The 19,903-nt window shown below is 47.5% G+C and overlaps 1 protein-coding gene across 1 annotated transcript in view; it reads left to right on the top strand.

Moving 5' to 3' along the window:
* The first annotated feature begins 1,433 nt into the window (after nucleotides 1–1,433).
* The window catches only part of GRIN2B (glutamate ionotropic receptor NMDA type subunit 2B), a 54,038-nt gene continuing 35,568 nt past the window's right edge, over nucleotides 1,434–19,903 (top strand). Inside the window, exons 1-4 of the mRNA XM_089920072.1 lie at nucleotides 1,434–1,451; nucleotides 2,269–2,422; nucleotides 5,211–5,336; nucleotides 8,865–9,094. Of these exons, the coding sequence (XP_089776198.1) occupies nucleotides 1,434–1,451; nucleotides 2,269–2,422; nucleotides 5,211–5,336; nucleotides 8,865–9,094 (528 nt within the window). The remainder of the gene's footprint in view (nucleotides 1,452–2,268; nucleotides 2,423–5,210; nucleotides 5,337–8,864; nucleotides 9,095–19,903) is intronic.

The raw sequence follows: 19,903 nt of genomic DNA, 5'->3' as shown, positions 1-19,903 counted from the left end.
ACCCAGCCCAGCAGGTGCGTATCCACGCTGACCTGTGACGTCCATCACCCCCTCGACCACACTCCCTTCCCCAGCCAAGCTGTGCTGTACTCTTTCATCCTGACTCACCATTTTATTCCAATTCAGATCCACCCAGTCCTCCTTGTGGCTTCCCACTAGACCTCTGGCACAAGCCAAAGCACATCCTTCTGGCTCACTTGCTCCAGTCACTCTGTTGACCTTTCCAAAGCTATTTGCTGCTCTCACCGTCCTGCTCTTTGTTACAGCTGAGGAGAAAACACCAATAGGCACTCAAGGCAGGAGGCTCTGGCCTCCTCCCAGCACTGGGACAGGCTTCAGTTTTAGCACTTATCACACGGTGCTGTAAACATTTGCTTACATTTCTGACTCCTTCACTCAGCGTGAACCTGACAAAGGGCAGAAAGATGCTTCTTTAAGCCACGAGGTTTAGCAGAGTGCCGGGCACGTGTTTGGTCAGTGGGCGGGTAGATGAAGAGCCTGCCTTTCTTAGATTTGGACGCAGTAAGTCTCATCCTGAGCATGTGGTCTAAGGAGGATTCGTCTCTGTTGTGGACAATGCCTGCATCTTTGGACTTCGTTTAACAGCTTCCCGGGGGAGGCCAGGAGAAGCAGCTCTGTCTCCGTCAGTGGTTTCTGAGTCCTTGTTTATCCCTGTGCAGGTGGGCAAGTGGAAAGACAAGTCTCTGCAGATGAAGTACTACGTGTGGCCCCGAATGTGTCCTGAGACGGAAGAGCAGGAAGATGACCATCTGAGCATCGTAACGCTGGAGGAGGCCCCGTTCGTCATTGTGGAAAGCGTGGACCCCCTGAGTGGAACTTGCATGAGGAACACGGTGCCCTGTCAGAAGCGCATCATCTCTGAGTACGTGGCCTGGGAAAGTCAGATTTGCCCCAGCTGTCAGCACCCGGCTGGGGTCCGAGGCACAGAATGAATTGGACACCATGTCTGAATTTCGTTACTGTTGAGCAGTGGAGTTTCTGGCAGCCCTGTGGTCTGGCATCTGGGTCTGTCCAGATCATGACCCGGGAGAATTACTGCTATGTTATCATTTCTGGGGCCTTGCGAGGTCTCAGTGACCGGGACCTCAAGTTCGTGGAGATTTAAGTTTACATTGGTGTTGAAAGATGTTTTCTGAGGCCAGCATGTCTTTAGAACCATTTTTGGAAATAGATAATATTAATCTATGCTGATAGAAGTCAGGATAATGGTTCTTTTCGGTGAGGGTGGGAAGGGCCTGCAAGGGAGAACAAGAGGCCTCTAAGGTGCTGGTAACTCTTCTGTATTTGAATTTGGGTTCTGGTTAAATGGGTGGGTTCAGTGTATGAAAATTCATCCAGCTGAACCCTTAGGATATGTGCACTTTCCTGATATATGTTATACTTCCAAGGAGCATTTAAAAGTATGAGAAAACATGGTCCAGTATGATGAGGTAATGAGATTATGGCAGTTCTGTGGTCTGATTTATGTCCTCACCCGGGCCTGACATAACTTGTGCTGAGCTGTGAAGGAGGGCCTGCTTTGTGGTTGGCAAGGGTAATATTTTGCCTCTTGTATAAAAGCCTTGTTTTTGTTTTTTGTTTCTTTACCTGGTTAGAAATAAAACAGATGAGGAGCCAGGTTACATCAAAAAATGCTGCAAGGGCTTCTGTATTGACATCCTTAAGAAAATTTCTAAATCTGTGAAGTTCACCTATGATCTTTATCTGGTGACCAATGGCAAGCATGGGAAGAAAATCAATGGAACCTGGAATGGTATGATTGGAGAGGTACGTGTCAGGAATTAAGGGCCATTTCCGTGTTTCATTTAAATATTTTTAAAACGCTCATTTTATAAATTTTAGAAAATATAAAATAGTACAGCTGACTCTTGAACAACATGGGTTTGAACTATGTGGTCCATTTGTGAGCAGATTTTTCTCAGTAAATATATGGTCGGCCCTCCTTACCTGTGGGTTTTGCATCTGTGGATTCAGCCAACCGTGGATCCTGTACTGTGTCTACAGTCTTCAGTTGGTGGAATCTGCGGATAAGAAGGGCTGACTTTGGGACTTAAGCGTCCTCAGGCGTTGGTGTCCACGGTGGGTCCAGGAACCAATACCGAGGGAAGATACCGAAGGAAGGCTATAAATGAAATGTACGGCTCCCACCCTACAAAGGAAAGCACTGTAGAGCCCCAAATATTTTCTGCATGGTGGCCCATTGCCTTCTTGGATGCCCTAACTGGAGCCTTGCGTTTTTCTCCCCAGGTGGTCATGAAGAGGGCCTACATGGCAGTGGGGTCGCTGACCATCAACGAGGAGCGATCGGAGGTGGTCGACTTCTCCGTGCCCTTCATAGAGACTGGCATCAGTGTCATGGTGTCACGCAGCAATGGGACCGTCTCACCTTCTGCCTTCTTAGGTGAGCGATGGGCTTGCAGGCGTGAAGGACATGGACCCAGGGACAAGTAGAGGGAATGAGGAACAGGTGCAGGAGCTGATTTTCCAGGAGCTTCCCTCAGCCAGGGATTTCATTTTGGGGAACCTCAGAATTGATCGTTCTCCAACACGAAAACTGAAGAATACCCTCAAAAATAGGAAGGCACGGTACCCGGTAAGAAAACAGTACAGGACCGGTAACCAGGGGTCCTACTTGAGTCTCACTCCTGCATTTGACCTTGAACAAACTTGCTCCATCCTGGGATCCAGTCTCGTCATCCACAGAAGAAGGCATTTCGACTAGCTGATCTCTGAAGCTGCTTCCTGCTTTAATGATGTGCAATTCTGGATATCATTCAAATACCTGTTTGTTTCAAATTAGCTTCAAGAGCGGAGCTCAGTGCTACCAAAAACAAAAGTATTTCTGTTTTCACGTGAATTTTTGGAGGCTTTTCCAGATAAAGCTGCTCCGATTCTCCCGCCCACCGACCCCATCCTTCCCCATAGAACCTGTACCTCGCTCTCCAGCATTACTTATGTGTCAACGCCTTCCGTATGATATAAGACTGGGTGAGACGAGGCCAAGATTTCAATTAGATGAGGTCTTTTGTGAGCTCATACCCCATATTTTTGGCAGGGGCTGTGAGAGCAAAGCGATTGGAAAATAAAATGTCACCTTGAAAACAGGCCACTGGGCTAGGAGATAGGAAGCTGGTTTGGTCATAAACAAGCTGAAAGCCCTTGGACCAGTCACAGTCTCTCTAAAGGATACCAACACTTTTTTTTTATTGAACACTTGCTATGTGAAGGCCCAGGCATCGTTGTACAAACTTTGATTATATTACTTCATTGACACTACTATAATACCCAGTTTATGGCTTAGGAAACTGAATCCTAGGTTATGCAATTTTCCAACCGTCTCTCAGCTAGTAAGGAGCAGATCCAGGATTAAAGCCCAGATGTGGCTGCCCTTGCAGCCTGTGTTTTAGTACACATGGGGGCATTTCAGAGCTCGACTCCTAAAATCGGGAAACAGTGCAGTGGGCCGAGACTAAGATGTGATATAAAATGGAAAAGCACAGACTTTTGCCTTCAGAGGCCCTCTGTTCATAACCTGGCTCTGCCACCTCCTGAGTATGAACTTACAAAGGGCTGGGACCTCTTAAGTCTTAGTTTACTGCTCTGTAAAATAGATATAATCATCCATAATGAAAGGGCCATTAAAGGATAGTAGAAACTATGTGGTGAAAGTACTTTCTAAACTATATAGACCAACACAAATATTTTTTTGTATTTTGTGTACCAAAAGTTGCTCTGGGCTTAATGGGGGGAAAGAAAGCATAGAGACAGTGCTTTTACTCAGTTGTTTCCTAATCTTGGACAAACTGGGACCAGAGCAGGATTTCAATCAATCAGACCCAAGGAGGAGAGGGTCTCTATTCCACCGTACAGAGGCTTTGAGTTGTACCTTCCACCTTCACATCTCTGGCTGCCACCGAAAGGTTTTGCATTTCTGTGCATTTCACAGTCAGTGTGTGCCATATCAAGGTCCCTGTTAAATTAATTAAGTGACCAGGCTTTTATAATTCCCTTGGGAGTTCAAAAGTAAAGTAGGTTTCAAAATAAGGAAATATTTTCTAATTTTCAGCCCATTTCCCTCCCTTTTCAGTTTCATCTTTATTAATGATTTGGAAGGTGGAGGAAACAGCATGTTAATTCACTTAGTTCTGAATTTACAGTGCGATGTGACAGCTAAAAAGGCCAGGCTATTTTGAGGCACAATTGAGGAAGCATTGTATTATGGGACCGAAGAGTGATTGTCTCTTTTTACAGGCCTCCAGAGAGAGGGCTCCTGGAATTCAGTATTCAATTTCTAGACACGTCTGAGCCAGAGAGATTTAGATCAACTGGAAGAGAGTCAGCAAAAATGATTTTAGAAAGTTAAAGAAAGCATATGTAGAACATTCTTACTCTCTTGCCTGTTCTTGTCCCGTCAACCTTGTCACCTGGAAATAGGGACTAGATTGAGGTTGTTTTGTTGATTATCATGTCCCCTTGTCATTTGCTAAATTCCCAGTGTTGTAGACACTGATACTTAATGTGGATGGATTTTTTTTTTTACCATTGACGTATTCTCCTACACTAATGATGTCTAATAAAATATACCACGTCAAACCAGGTTGAAAAAGCAAATCTAGGCTGGAAAGTTTAAGAGAAGTGAAGCAAGGGGGCAAGGGAGTTATTCATTGTGCCTAATTATTACTGAACCAATTCAAGCCACAAAGAGTAACCAAGTTTGTTGAGAATGAACTTGGCCTCAAGGCTCGGAAGCATTGGCGAAAACTTTTCCAGGTCCAGCTGTGGGGTATGGCATATAGATAGGAGTGCAAACCAAGAGCCAGTCCAACACGACTCACTTATCCATGTCTAGTACTTATTCTAGTTCCACTGTTTTCCAAAAGACCCAGATATTGGTCCAGTCATGGCAGAAACCATCTGTACAGTCTCAGAAAGGACGGGCAAGAGGCCATCCTTCTCATATGTTTGAACGAAAACAAGCCTCGACACGCCCATCGGGGGGGGGGGAGACGCTCAGACACAGCCTCTTACTCCTTCCTCCCTAAGCCAGGCCCTGGCTTTCTGAAGGGACGCACACACCTTTGGCTTGTTTCCCCAAAGATAGGAGTCGCGCGAGTGAATGAACACGCGAGTCAATCGGGACCTGTTTGTTCTCTGCGTTAACCCTGAGCGCCGATGTTTTGCTTCCCCAGAGCCCTTCAGCGCCGACGTGTGGGTCATGATGTTCGTGATGTTACTCATCGTCTCCGCCGTGGCCGTCTTCGTCTTCGAGTACTTTAGCCCTGTGGGTTACAACAGGTGCCTCGCCGATGGCAGAGGTAAGGCCAGCTGTACACGTTGCCTTTCTGCCTTTCTCTAGTTCTCAGCTCGGAATCTCTGTGCCCCTCATCTGCTGCCTGCCTCCGCCCTAACCCTCAGTCTTCAAGGTCACCACCTTGGTGACTCGTTAGAAAGACCCCAATTAAGGGTTTCTAATCAGTGCTATGGTTTTTCATTTTACCTTGGTGTTCAGAAAATATTAATTGCTAAATGTACAGTGACAATTGGGATTACCATTGTTCTTTAACTTGAGAAGTAAGTAGAAGACTAATTCACATGAAAGTAATATACCTTAAAAATAGTGACGGAGGGCTTCCCTGGTGGCGCAGTGGTTGAGAGTCCGCCTGCCGATGCAGGGGACGCGGGTTCGTGCCCCGGTCCGGGAAGACCCCACATGCCGCGGAGCGGCTGGCCCCGTGAGCCGTGGCCGCTGAGCCTGCGCGTCCGGAGCCTGTGCTCCGCAACGGGAGAGGCCGCAACAGTGAGAGGCCCACGTACCACTAAGAAAAAAAAAAATAGTGACGGATACACTTGTAACATTCTACTCATCTGTTCACTTGGAAAGAGTGGAGCTTTATCCTGACTTTTAAAGTTTATTGTGGAATTTATGAAAGATTTGCAAATGCATTAGATAAAACTAAAAATAATCACCCGTAAGTTTATCAGCAAGAAATAATGTCTGTTAATATATTGGTATATATACTTCTAGTCTTTTAAGTTTTATGTACATGTAGCCATTCTATTAAGTAGCCCAAACTTAGTAGAGCAAGAATGTGAAAACTTTTATCTTTCTTCTATTATTACCTAGACTATGTGACTGAACCCCTTAACAAAAACTTGTGTAGATTCCAAAACTTTCTGATCATTTCCCATTATTAAAGCAAATAAACAACAAGAAGCAAACACACACACACAAAGACCCCAATTTAGATGTTAGTTTGAATCTGTATGTCCCCTCCCTGCCTCAAGCCTGACCCCAAGCCCAGTTCCACCCCTAAGCAAGTGAGATCAAAGCTGGCAGCAGAAACGTGTAACATAAACATGTCAGAGGAAACTCTTTTGATAACCTTAGGCTACGAGCAGTCTGTCCGATCAGATGTGCTAACAAGGCAGATTAGACACATGTATCAAGAGTAAGAAAAAACAGGTTACCCCAGGGTACATGCAGGGTAGTTGTGGCTGAAACAGCTCTCCACAGCCAAAGGATAACCTCTGAGGTACAAGATCCCCAAAACATGTGTCTCCGGCTTACATCTCTCTGCCAGGAGGTAGAGGAGTTGGGTATTTGAAATAAAATGGCTGGGAGATGGCTACTCTTGGGGGTGGTCCATCTTCCTGGCTAGGAAGGTCCAGAGATGTGAGGGCTACCCATGTGTTTGAGGCATTTATGAGACTTCACAAAAAGTTTACTAGATTTCTGAAGGGGGCCAAGGTGTCCTTATAGATATCTCTTCTAAAACTTCCTGAGAGCACCAGGATTAGGAAATATTATGCCTCCTCTGCGTCTTCTCCCATCCACCATGTGAGCTCTATCCTGGAATTATGCGTCAAAGAGGAAAGATTCTTAACCCCAGCTACACATAAGAATTACCTATGGGGCACTTAAAAGACAAAGATGCATAGACCTCATATTCTAATATTCTGATTCACTAAGTCCAGAGCGGGACTTGAACCATTGTATGTTTCAAAATAGTGGTTCTCTACCTTGGCTGCATGTTACAATAACCACCGCACCTCACCCCAGTTTAGTAAGAATCTCTGGGGATGGTGTGTCAGTATTTTGTCAAAGCTCCCCTTGTGCTTCCGTTGAATTCACGTCCAGGCTATGAGCCACCCCTGCACTGAGGTATTTCCAGGTGTAGACCTACCTTCTCGTTTGGGGTGTGCCTTCTGGGGTGGACACTTGGATGCCTCCACAATGCGGAATAGTCAGGGGCTTCCTGCCTGTGCCAAAGGGTCATCCAAAAGCCATGACTACTCCCCACCCCGGTGGGCGTTAGTAACAAGAGAGACATCCGAGAAGCTCAAGAGTACACACACATGCTGACAATGTCAAGAGCCAAAGCTAGTGTTCGCCCTCCCCGACCCCGCAAAGAAAATCAAAGAGGCAAAAATTCAGACACAAAAATCAGAGCCAGGGCTTACGATTACTCACTTTACCGAAGGATGCTTGACTTCGCCAGAGAATTCAACATGGGGCCGCTTTAACTATCAAGTCTCCTTGGGGCATTTTACAACGCACAAAACTTTGATTTATAAACAGTTTTTTAGTTATGCACCTGTTCCAAGAAATAAGGTCCACTCGCACAGATGCGTGTGCACAGTTAGAACTTAGGCTCGACATGTGTAGTCACTGATGATTTAGGTGGCTGAGCAGATGCTCTCAGGACCACAGATAGCATCGAAACACCTGTGCTGATGTGCTGTGAAACTGTGCAGGCAGGTGCTCGTTTCTGCAGCGGAGGGGCTGCATGCAGGCCCAGACAGCAGGCAAGATTTCACCATCGCCAAGCAGAGAAAGCAGAGAGGCCACAATAAATACGTGTGCAGAAGCCCTGCGTGATCTGTGTGAAGGTCGGGTGGAGGACAAAGGCAGCCTACCTTTCCACCCTCAGATACATGTGGCCAAGCCAGGGATCTCTGGCAGACTCTCTGGGCCGCCTGGTATTCTTTTACACAGAAGGCAGGCCCTACTGGAGGGAACCAGATGGGAGGCGTTGGCACTGGAGTGAGGTCAAGGCTGCCTTTAAAACATTGAGTGCTAAGAGCTGGAAGCCACAGGAGAATCAGGATCAACTGCGTTCAAAGCGGCATCTGTGAATAAAATTGGAGGAGATCTATGACTAGTGGGAGAAAAAGACCCCACAAGGTTCTTGCTGACCGTCTTTTTTTTTTTTTTTTTTTTGCGGTACGCGGGCCTCTCACTGCTGTGGCCTCTCCCGTTGCGGAGCACAGGCTCCGGACGCGCAGGCTCAGCGGCCATGGCTCACGGGCCCAGCCGCTCCGCGGCATGTGGGATCCTCCCGGACCAGGGCTCGAACCCGCGTCCCCTGCATCGGCAGGCGGACTCCCAACCACTGCGCCACCAGGGACGCCCTTGCTGACCTTCTTTCTCGGTAGATACAAATACAAATTTTGGGAACGTGGTAATGAGGATGCAAGTGTGACCACAGTGGGATGGTTGCCTTCATTACTCAGTCTTGATGGGCTCTCAAGGGTCTTACATCCATCAGGGCAGGAAGCTGGCTCCTATGGCGCCCTGGCTGAGTCATGATCATTGGTTGGAGTAGGAGCCCGCACACACCCCAGGCCTCTGGTTTTTCTCTTGCACCTTCCTGTGGGTCCCAGGAGAAGAGAGACACAAGCTCTCAACTGAAAAAGCTGCCTAAGGGTAGCTTTAGGGCTGGGGCTTTGCTGGCAGGTTTCCTGCTCTGAGCAGGAACTTACCAGCTCTATGTACTTGTAAGTTTAAATAGAACCAGTGACTCTGTCTTAACCTTCTGTCCTTGTCTTTTTTGTCCTGCCAGAGCCAGGTGGCCCATCTTTCACCATCGGCAAAGCTATTTGGTTACTGTGGGGTCTGGTGTTTAACAACTCCGTCCCGGTGCAGAACCCAAAGGGGACCACCTCCAAGATCATGGTGTCGGTGTGGGCCTTCTTTGCTGTCATCTTCCTGGCCAGCTACACTGCCAACTTAGCTGCCTTCATGATCCAAGAGGAGTATGTGGACCAGGTTTCCGGCCTGAGTGACAAAAAGGTAAGAGCACCATTTGAAACCTCCCATCTTTCCCCCGGTCCCATTCTCAGCCATACTCGGAGCTCTCACGGACCTGTTAATTTCCTAAACCTTTAGAATCGACCGTTCTTCCTTATGGCTCCTGAAATTGGGACACAGGAGCAGAATTCAGTTTCCCCACCGAAATAATATTACTTCACGTTCGCCTTCTCATTTGTGAAAGGTTGTCCCCAGCGCGCCCTGGGCCGCAAATGAGGGGCTTGGTGTGTAGCGGTTTTCTGCGTACAGGGTTCCTCTTGTCCGGGGCGCTCAGGAGGCCTAGCAGCAGCACCAGGCTGCACCTTTGGGCTGTTACTAGAGGGCCGCCCCGCGCACCCACGCTGAGGGTGCTGGCCCGTCACGGCCCTCATTTTCCTCCCCCTTTGTTCCTCTGCACGCTCGCGGGTTCCCAGGGTCGAGGAGAAGGATTGTTCTCATTGTGTCCTGAAGAAAGGTATCTGCTACTTAACTGGATCGGGGGGTGCCGATGAATGGGTTGTCCCCATACCAACCGCAGGCCTCCCTGCTGGCCTGTGCCGTGAAGAGAGGAAGGCAAGTAAGCGTCTGCTGGTTGCCATGTTCTCTGTGCGAGGATGTGTAAAACCCAGGCTCAGTACATGTGACTCTCTAGGTCTGCTGGAAGCAACACAGGTTCCGTGGGAGCTCTGGTCCAACCCCAGTACTAGCGGCTACCTTCCTGGAGTGCCCAGGAGAGCCCCTGGATACCCCAAATCACTCTGGAGACTTTCACTTACAATGTCTCCTCTTCTCCGTTTCCTTAAGATTTAGAAAATGTGATTTCCCACCCCTTCCCCCAGGATGAAACTATGTGATATAGACAGATGTGTGTTTAGACCACATAGGTCATATGTAGTTCATGCTTTATCACATGGGTCAGCTTTTCCCAAGACAAAGCCTTAATCACTGAGCAGATGGTTGGAGAAGAATGAAAAGGAGGAGATATTCTCTTTGGGGACTCAAGTTATGATTTCTCCATCTACTCATCACTACTCACCAAGGACATTCAAAAGCATAAGGAAGATAAACAGCTTCTTAAGGGAATGAAAAAAAAATATATATATACACACACACACACACATGCATGGAACACTCACGATGTTCACCTCTTTAGGTTGGCTCTTTCTTTGGTTTGTCTTCCTTTTCACTTTATTTTTCTTCCTTACTTTCAAAAGCATTCCCTCTCTTCTATTTCCTTCTCCCTTATCTTTAAGCTTTTTTTTTATTTCTTTTCTTCTAACTCATGATTTATTATGCATTTCTTCAGATATTCACCCATCTATTACTTAATTCACTTTAAACCTTTCTCTCTCTCCTTGTTCCTTTGTCAGCATCCTTCCTTTACCATTTTGATCCTCTCAGAAACTTTGAGCTAGACCTCTCCCTTCATCCCTTTCTATAACTAATTTTTGTGCCTATTTCTGTGACCTGGGCAGTCGTGGTGCTAAGAACAGCTGATCTCCCAGGCTCCGTACTTGGATGTGGCGGAGCTGAGGTGGGCCACGGCCACCCTAAGACACGAATGTGGCAGAAGCGTGACAGACCATGCCCCCACGTGTGGATCTGTCAGGGGTACGGAGGACCATATCCTCCCATCAGGGAACGGCAGAGGTGTGGCGGATTATGTCCCCATGCAGGGTGTGGTGGGACCGTGTCACCATGCAGTGAATAACATGGTCGAAGGGTGGTGGGCCACAGCCCATCCGGGGACTCTGGACAGTTAAGTAGGGGATCCACCACAATTATCACAGTGTTTTCTTTCGTTTCCTCTGAGAATTGATTAGGACACTGTATTTATGTTTCTCATCCTCTCAAGGGCCATCCGGCAACAACTGAATGATTTTCTACTTGAACTAAGCATAATTGAGATGGAGGGAGATTGTTTTCCCTTCTGTGGTTTGGAAAGAACATATTGTTCTGGGCTGCTTGAACAGAGAGGCTCTGCCCCTTGTCTGTCCTCCACACCACGTTGGTTATGTCCTGAGAAGTTGGATCCCATCTTTGCTTAAAGAACTTGAGTGGCTCCATTGCTTACAGAATAAAGGCAACTTTTTTCAGGCGTGGCGCTCAGAGCTTTTACAAATGATTCCCAGTGTGCACCAGCAATTCCGTCTCATCAGCCAATGCGTAGACTCTTGCATCCTATGTTCTAGGCATCCTTGCCTCCTTATCCTTCCCAGCGATGCCTCTCTGCATCTGCCTGGGGTGTTCTTCTCCTTACTTCTTCACTCACCAAACTCCTACTGAAATTGCAAGACACAGATCAGAGGTCCCTTTATTTGTAAAGCCTTCTCATCTGGGCTCATCTGGGAAGTTAGCCATTGTCTCCTCTGTTGTGGCAATCATTCATACCTTTATTATAGCACTTGTCTCCCACATTGTAATCTACAGACGTGTACCTGTCCATATCTCCCCTTATTTGACCATGAGCTTCACAGGGTCAGTGACCATAACTTGGTTATCATTTTTACAAAAAGTCTGTAGGGAGAGAGGGAGAGATGGTATACTCATTTAAGAGTCTCTTGCACAGAGCAGTGGACTAGGCATTACAGGCAAAGAGAGCAGCAAGAGAGCAAGAAGTCTTTAACAGCTGTTCAGTTTGAAAATGATTATCTGATCCATTTCAGAACTCCGCAAATGACAAAATAGCATCTGACCAGAAAGTGTCAACATAATTTACAGAAGTATAGAAAACATTTAAGTAACCAATGACATACAACTGCAGATCAGTGTCAGGAACAGTTTTATAAGTCAGAGAGTTTTCTGAAAGTGCACTTAAAATGTCAAAATTCTTATCAATTTTACTTCAAAACACCTAAAGAAAACTAAGTCTTGAGAATGACTTACACGAGAGGAAGTATGTTCTGTGAATTTAGCAAAAGAAAATAATAAAGTCTTCAAAACGATAACACTGAGAACAGAAATGAGGTGATTTTGAAGACTCTTTTTTCAGTGTCATGAAATTTTCATCAAGGAAGGTAACATTTAAAGTGGAGAAGGGTTTCTATACTTGTTTTGACTATCACGGATGACATATCTTCTATGTAACTCAGACCAAATGATAAATATTTTGGAGGGATGATGGGGAGATATTTGTAGTCATTAGATTTAGATATTTTAAGGAATTATCTTCAATTTTATGGCAGGAAAATGTTCCCAGATCTCATTTATGTTAAGGTACAAAGTCAGAATGTTCAGAGTTAAATTTCCATGAAATCCTATTTGGGGGCTCCTTTTTTATTGGATGGCTTCCATCTTGCAATAGCACATTACATCATTGAATTCAGAATTATTCCACTACATGCTATAACTAAATATGGGTGCAAGTTCTAACATTTAGCAGCCCTACTGTACATTCCATCAGCTCTCCCAGTGGGAGGAGGATATAAGGAAGCTGGTGACATCTTTCTTCTCTTAACGAAGAGCCCACAATGCTCATTCTCATATTCTCAGCTATCCGGATGGATTTCTCATTTCGCAGTTGGCCAACCACAGTATAGAGGAGAGTTTGGCCAGGCGAACAGGAGACATATTTTCCGGGCACTGGATACATTAAGTATTTACATATATGTTATATGAATAATCTTCATCAGGTATGACTATTCCCATTTTACAAATAAGGGCACTGAGACTCTGGGAACTTTCGTGATTCCCTAAAGTCATACGTTATCAAGTGACAGAGCCAGGGTTTGAGTTCCTGTGTATTTGGCTTTAAAAGTCACTTTGCCAGGATGTCTCCTTGTAGTGAATCCCAGACAAAGTTATGACACAGCTAAGGATTGGTATTGACACCCCTGCACCCCACCCACTTCCTCATTGAATCTCCTATCCTCTCATTCAGTGACCTTCAGGTCACCATACACTACCACTGCCAAGACTGCTATTACTACCTCTACTACTAGTACTGATAATAATAATAGCAATTATCATTATTATTAATATGACTTCAACACTGATATCTCTGCAAACATTTTTTTCAGCTCTCGGGAGCCAGGCGTAATGCCAAATACATTACATAGATTTCTTATGTAATGGTGCTTTTATAATCATACCTTCATTTGTAGATGAGGAACTTGAAGCTTGGAGAGGTTAAGTCATTTGCCCTTCTGATGTTCCTGGCTGGCCAACAGCCCCTCAGCCGTGTGCCACCGTGTTCAGATTCCAGTGTTCTTTCCAGTTGATCCTCTTTCTTCCTGACCTTCCCATCTACCTTCCCGAAGCTTAACAAGTGGGATCCTTTTCCTCTATTAAAGAGGAGCTATCTGATTAACTGATCCAAAATAATTAGATAGTATTTTAACATTTGCCCCTTATTTAATAAGTCTTTCAGAGGCATTCCTTTGAACAGAGAATGGTGGTGCTTTCGTGGACCTGGGCAGGCTAATGGCCCACAGATGGACTTTAGCCTGGGCCTATTGTGACCATGAGCTTTAAGCCACTGTTGGAGGGTGGCAGAGGGGTGGCAGCAGGACAGAGAAGCGTCAGTGGTAGGTTCAGGGGGTGAAGGAAGCCTGCAGGGAGGCAGAGGCTGCCAAGGTCACTAGGGGCTGCCGTCAGGCCAGGGTGCTCCCAAGGCTGCGTCCTACCTTACACATTCCTGCCACCAGTGTGACATACGCCCGCATTGTATTTTGCTGTTCTTTTCCTCAAGGAACTACAGGAACTTTATGAACTTTAAATGTCAAAAGGTGTTTATCTGGTTAATGAGGGCAGACATCTTCGCCTGCAACATTGAAGGTGCAATCAGGATAGCTTTCTAAAAACTAAGGAAGAACCCCGTGGCTTTTCTAGATAATGATTATTCTGAGTTTCTGAGAAGTTCCATAGAGTCTGGAAGCTGTCTCATGTCCTTCTGGCAGATAGGCAGTGTATGACTTTTTAAATCAGCACGCAAACAAATGTGTCAGTGTGCATCCTGGAAGAAAGCCAGCCTGGGGATAAGGTATTTACGCCACAACTACACTGATGTGTGATGCTTGGATGGCATTTGAGCATGGGTGAGGAAATGGGCCTTGCTTGCCACTGTACAAATGGTACTTCCTTGCCCTATTAACTTTAGGCCAGAAGCCAGTGGGAGGCAGCTGACCTCAAGCCTGATCTGTCACACCCTGGTCCTGGCCCAGACCATCTTGGTCAGGTCATGGAATAGTGAGCTAAAAGTAGCTCACCAGGGAAAGCAGCAGGAATGACCAACTAGCCGGGGACCTAGAAATGAGGGCCTGGGCTGGGCCTCCAGGTAGCTGAGGGAAAAAAGGGTGTGATTTATTACATGGAGTCCCTTGGAGCTGTCGGGCATCTGGTCCTTTTGTTACAGCTGGCCAAGAGCAGTTCTGGAGGAAGTGACAAGAGAAGAAAACTCCCCAAACCCTGGGACTGTACGGGGTACAGGACACACATGGGTGGGAGAAGGGACACGTGCCCCTTTGTCTCCTAATTAGCTGAACCTAATTAGCCGGTCCAATGCATGGACCACCACCCCAAGTACTGAACCCACTCATTCCTGCCAGGGCGGCCTCCATCCAGATGCATCCAGAACAAAGCCCTGGGGCTTAAGCAGCCCAGCTCTGCTGCCAAGGGTCAGCTCTCAGCACTTCTCCAGGTTTATTTGAGAACGGGACTGCTTACGGCCCCAGCTGGCCCCCGTGAACTCTAATTCCCGAGTCCGTTCTCGACTGGCTGCCTTGACCGAGGCATCCAGTAAGGCTTAGCAGTGGCCACCCTCCCGGTCCAGGGATACGGGTGTCCCCGTGTTGATTGCTGAGCTCCCGAGGGAGCCCCAGGGTCCCCTTCCTCTCCTTCTCGTGTCCCCTTTATAGCATCAGGCTTCACTCTGCCCTCCTCTCCTTGAATGACCACCTGCGTCCTGACCTTCTGTGACTTCCCACACAGGATACCTCACCTCCCACCTCTGCTATACTCTTGGGGCTCCTAGGGGTTGAATGGTGGTCCCCCAAAAGATACGTCCACATGCTAATCCCTGGAACCTGTGAGTGGTGACCTTATTTGGAAAAAAAAGATCTTTGCACATGTAATTAAGTTGAGCATCTCAGGTTATGACCGTCCTGGATTGCTGCTAAATCCAATGACAAGTGTCCTTATGAGAGAAAGGCAGAGAGAGAGCTGACGCAGAAGAGAAGACCAGGAGAAGTAAGAGGCAGAGACGGGAGTGTGGCAGTCGCAGAAACACCTGGAACCACCAGAAGTTAGGAGAGACAAGGAGTGGATTCTCCCCTAGAGCTTATGGAGGGAGCGCAGCCCTGCTGACATCTTGATTTTGGACTCCTGGCCTCCAGAACGTGCGAGAATAAATTTGTATTGTTTTAAGCCACCAGCGGTTTGTTATGGCAGCCACAGGAAACGAACACGGGGCCTCAGTGCCCCTCCTGTAACCTGCACTCTCAGGGGCTTGCCCCCCTTAAACCCTGGAGCTCTTACTCACCTGCTCTTGTCAGCCACCCAGCCCCATCCTTCCAAAGCGCGTATTTCTTACAGCAGAATCCAGTTCAGTTCCTCTTCCCACTAATCTCCTCTGCTTGGAAGAACAGATCTACGTCACCCTGAAGATTTGCAGAGATATGGTTTGCACCCAGAGGGAGTCTTCTCCCTGCTGGTTAATTTTAAGGAGACAATAAAAATCCCACGTGTCACTGTGTGCTCCCTTTTGCTCTGTCCTTGGGCCTGAGTACTGTTAGTTTCTCCCAGTATGTAGCATGTTATCTGTGTGTACGCTCCCTGTGCAGCCTTCTACTAGACCTCTGAGCAGGGAGGCCATTGTCAAAGGGGACTGAGGACATGTTTTTGTAAGATGTATCATTTTCACAACTCTTCTGGGGAAAATATTATTAACGCAGCCCTCTTATATTCTGGATTTCACTGTGCTGTTCGTATCACGGAACTGCAAGGGACGTTATTTGATCATGAGGCACAAGTGATGTTTTGCTCATCAAAGGCAAACAGGTGTCCTCTCTCTTCATGTAGATGAATGTATCTTCCCTGTTACACAGGAGTGCACACTCACATATGCATGTATGTGTGTGCGTATGTGTGTATAGATATGTGTATCTCCATCCTCCAAAACTACATAAAGATAACAGGATAACTGGGTAGTTAGGAACTTGACACTTAACCAAGCTGCATAAGGAACGCAAGTTTCCCACATCCATAGGAACTTCCATTTTACAGAGTTGATCTGAGAAAGGACGTCTTTACCTGGAAAAGAAAGGAACTTTTGTCTCATTCTGCTGACATTAGTGGAACCATCATTTTGTGAAATGAAACAAAAATGAAATGAAGGAAGGAAGAAGAAAAGAAAGAAAAGGAAGGAAAGAAAAAAAGAAAAACAAACATCAGAACCCAATCGTAAGCTAGATCTGCTCTGTGTATCTCTTCTTAGAAAGGTGGTCCTGTGCAAGGTATTGGAGAGATAGATGCCTTCCTGGAGCCATGACATTTTTTTAAATTGCTACTACACAGATTAGCATGAGGATGAATTCACAGTTTCCCCACCTGAATTGACCCCAAGTGAAAGCCAGCAATAGACAACAAACAATTTTATTAACAAAACTCAAAGCATGTACCACCAAGTGCAGTACTCAAGTTTTGGGTACGCTGAGAGCAGGAGAAAATATTGAGCGTGTCTCTGAACTGGTCAGGTCCTTGAATTTATCTGTGTGGCTTCCAAATGGGACCTCTCTGGTCAGGCCATCTCTTCCAGGTTGGGAAGAGCAAGCGGCCCTGCGGAATCCCATAGAAGTTCAAATCTACTTATGGTCAAGTCTCTGGTTCTGAGAGAAGTGAGCCGTTGCATTTAGCTAACTGTTGAAAGCAGTTTTTTTATTCCGAAGTTTATAGATGTCCAAGAAAAATAAGAGAGTTCCTCAACATCCTTTTCTCTCTGGTTAAAAACAAAAATTAGAAATAAATGTTTCCGTAACTTTTACTATGAGTAGCTTTACTAAAAGCTACCAAGATGGCAGCTTTTACAGGCTGATGAAATCTTAGCTTGTGTTTTGAGGATTTATTAAGAATTAGTGTTTCACTTCTGGACAACTAAGTTCAAGTCCTTTGAGACAAATTAACGCAGCCGTGAAAATTTATATGTGGCCAAAGGCATCGGGCCTAAAATGAATCAAGTTTTAGAGACGTCAGAATTGTATTCACAGTGCAGACTGTGGCCCGGGCTGGCTCTGGGCCTTTGTTTTGGTCTTCTGGCGCTTCCAGTACACCCTCCACCCCATAATGGCGGCAAGAGAGGTGGGCAAGGGCCTCAGTGGCCCATGTGCAGTCTGTTGTATTTTGGGAAGCCTTCTGCATAGCGGGGCTACCTGGGCATGTGCTAGGGCCAGGAAGGTAGGGAAGCGGGTGTTTGGAGCGGGGTGAGGGTGGTGGCTGAGAGATCCTGAGGCTGGGGAAGCCCAACCATTTCTTCTACAATTCATGTCAAGGTTTCCTTTCCAGCGAGGGTCACAGAGAGCCCAGGAGAGACAGCTCATGCTCTACAGGCACCATAGCCTCAGACATTTCTTCTGCCCTATTTGGGAAGATCAGATGCAGAGTGTCAAGGGCAATGGCTCCAGGCCAGTGTGACCCTGAGAGCTGCCCACATGGAGGGTCCCCGAGGTGCAGGCAGCTTAGACTTTCAGGAGGCAGAGTCGGGAGGAGGAAAATCGGGGTTCTGGGTCCTCTGTGTAATCATTATAGGATTAGTCTGTCCATGTGGACCTGTCTGTGTTGGCGACACCCAGGAAGGTGTGGGTTAGGGCCAAGTCTTGATATCAGAGTCACTCAGGGAACCCTTTCAAACGAAACAGGACTCTGTCCATCCAGCTGGAAATAAAAGTCCAGGTGGCAAGAGCTGCCGCCTGAGCAGGACGCAGCCAGGAAACCAGACATGTGAAAAGGGTTGAGAGAGGAAGCCGCTCTGCGGGGAGTTACTGGAGGGCTGTGCCCCCTCCACTTTCCTCCCACCCCTCAGACCTACTGAAGGGGCTTTGAGGGGGTCACTGGGAGAGCTTGGCATTCACCCCCTGTGGTTAGAATGGGGGAGAGGCTGGCATTTGCCCCAAACCTGAGAAGACCCAGGTGACAGGTTCCCACCCACGGCAGGTCAGGTCTGCATCCCTCGAGTCCACGTCAGGCCACTCGGGCAGGGGGGCGCCAGTCTGGGCCGGGAGTGGAGGGAGGTGAGTCTAAAGGCACCTGCCCACTGGGCTTCCTGCTCAGGATGGGGCAGCTGCCCATCCAGAGATACGTGGGAGGGTGGCAGCCAGCGGGGGAGCTGGAGGGTTTGATGTAGACGAGCAGCTGCCTTCAGGGAGCGAGACCAAGGTGCTCACCGAGAGGCTCTCGGGGAACCCATGAACTCGCCTGACCAGGAGAAGAGTCTGCTTTGCACAGCGGCCTTGTCCAGAGAGCATCCATGCCGGCTCACTACGGCACCACGAGGTGGGTTGTGCCTGCCTCTGGCTTCTCCTACTCTCTGCCTTCCACCCCAGGCCCCCCAGAGAACGGGGGAGAACAGAACAGCTCAGGGGCAGGTCCCGTAAGAGCTGGCTTCGCTTGGCCCGGCGTTAGCACCTGGGGTTCCTGCAGACACACGGCCGCCTCGGCCCTTATTAATGAACAATGACTGAACTATTTAAGGAACACACACTATGTGCCTGTTGTCAGACTCTTCACATCTGTGTCTCCTTTAATCCTCGTGCCCACCCTTTGCGATAGATGTTATCGACTTCTTTCCATAGATGAGGAGAGTCATTTAAGGGATAAGCAAATTCGCAAGTCACACAACTAGCAAGTGAGGGCATCGGATTTGATCCAGGGAGAGCCGACTCCAGAGCCTGCAGCCGTCCTGTCTTACCGCACTGCCGTAGCCCCATGTGCTCTCTGTGTGGACACGGGGAGGAGGGACACGCTTCTAGAGACACAGGCCTGGGGCAGCAGAACCCAGGCCAGCCCCCGTCACGGGACCCTGTCTGACCTGGCTTCTCGGATTCTCAAGGAGGTGATTATGGAACCCCACCAACCCACTGAGAGCGGGTAGACCCTCTGCCCAGCTATGGATGCACAGGAACCTAGAAGAGACTTCTGTTCACTCCAGTCTCGGAATAGCCAAGGGCTCTATTGTCTTTGTTTCTGAACTCAGCCCCTCGCACCTTTAAGAGCCACGTACTTGATGAGTGTTGCCTGGATGAATGAATCAAAGAGACACGGAATGTTGTCAGGCACCATGTTTTCTCCCTTCCAGGAAGTAACCAATATACATACTTACTTAATCTGGCCAGAAAAGAAAAGATCCTACTCTCAAGAGAGAGAAAAGAATTGGAGAGGAGGGAAATGTCTCGTTCTCCCCCCCCTCCATCCTCGTCTTAGGCGGGAACTAGAGCAAGAACTGTGTTCACTTACTGCTTCTGAAGTGCTCGTGGCTAGGAGACCATCAATGGCTTAAGTCTAGAAACTACCTCGATAGTAAATGTGCTAAATGCTTAATTCTTTCAAACTTCCTCACCCATCTCCCAGCTCATCACTTGCACGGCACTGGGTTCTGAGTTAAGCATAAGGCAGTTCCAGTTCTTGCAAGAACTGATTGCCAGCAGACCGTGAGACAGCTGGGACTTGGCCTCTTCTGGACCGAGTACAAGAGAGCCGTTGAGCTGGGTGTCATCCTGGTACTGAAGAGAGAACGCTGTGATGTCTAGTGATGTCTCCTAGTGGCCTCGAGTACAAATTGGACAAGATGGCAAACAGCCTCGCGTTAGGAAGCACGCTGTGGCC

This window comes from Delphinapterus leucas, chromosome 11, assembly GCF_059928025.1.
Source record: "Delphinapterus leucas isolate spDelLeu-1000000601 "Yukka" chromosome 11, BTC_Dleu_Yukka2, whole genome shotgun sequence".
In the NCBI taxonomy this organism is placed as follows: Eukaryota; Metazoa; Chordata; class Mammalia; order Artiodactyla; family Monodontidae; genus Delphinapterus; species Delphinapterus leucas.
The sequence above is the reverse complement of the archived record's forward strand: the minus strand, read 5'-3'. Positions and strand labels throughout refer to the sequence as shown.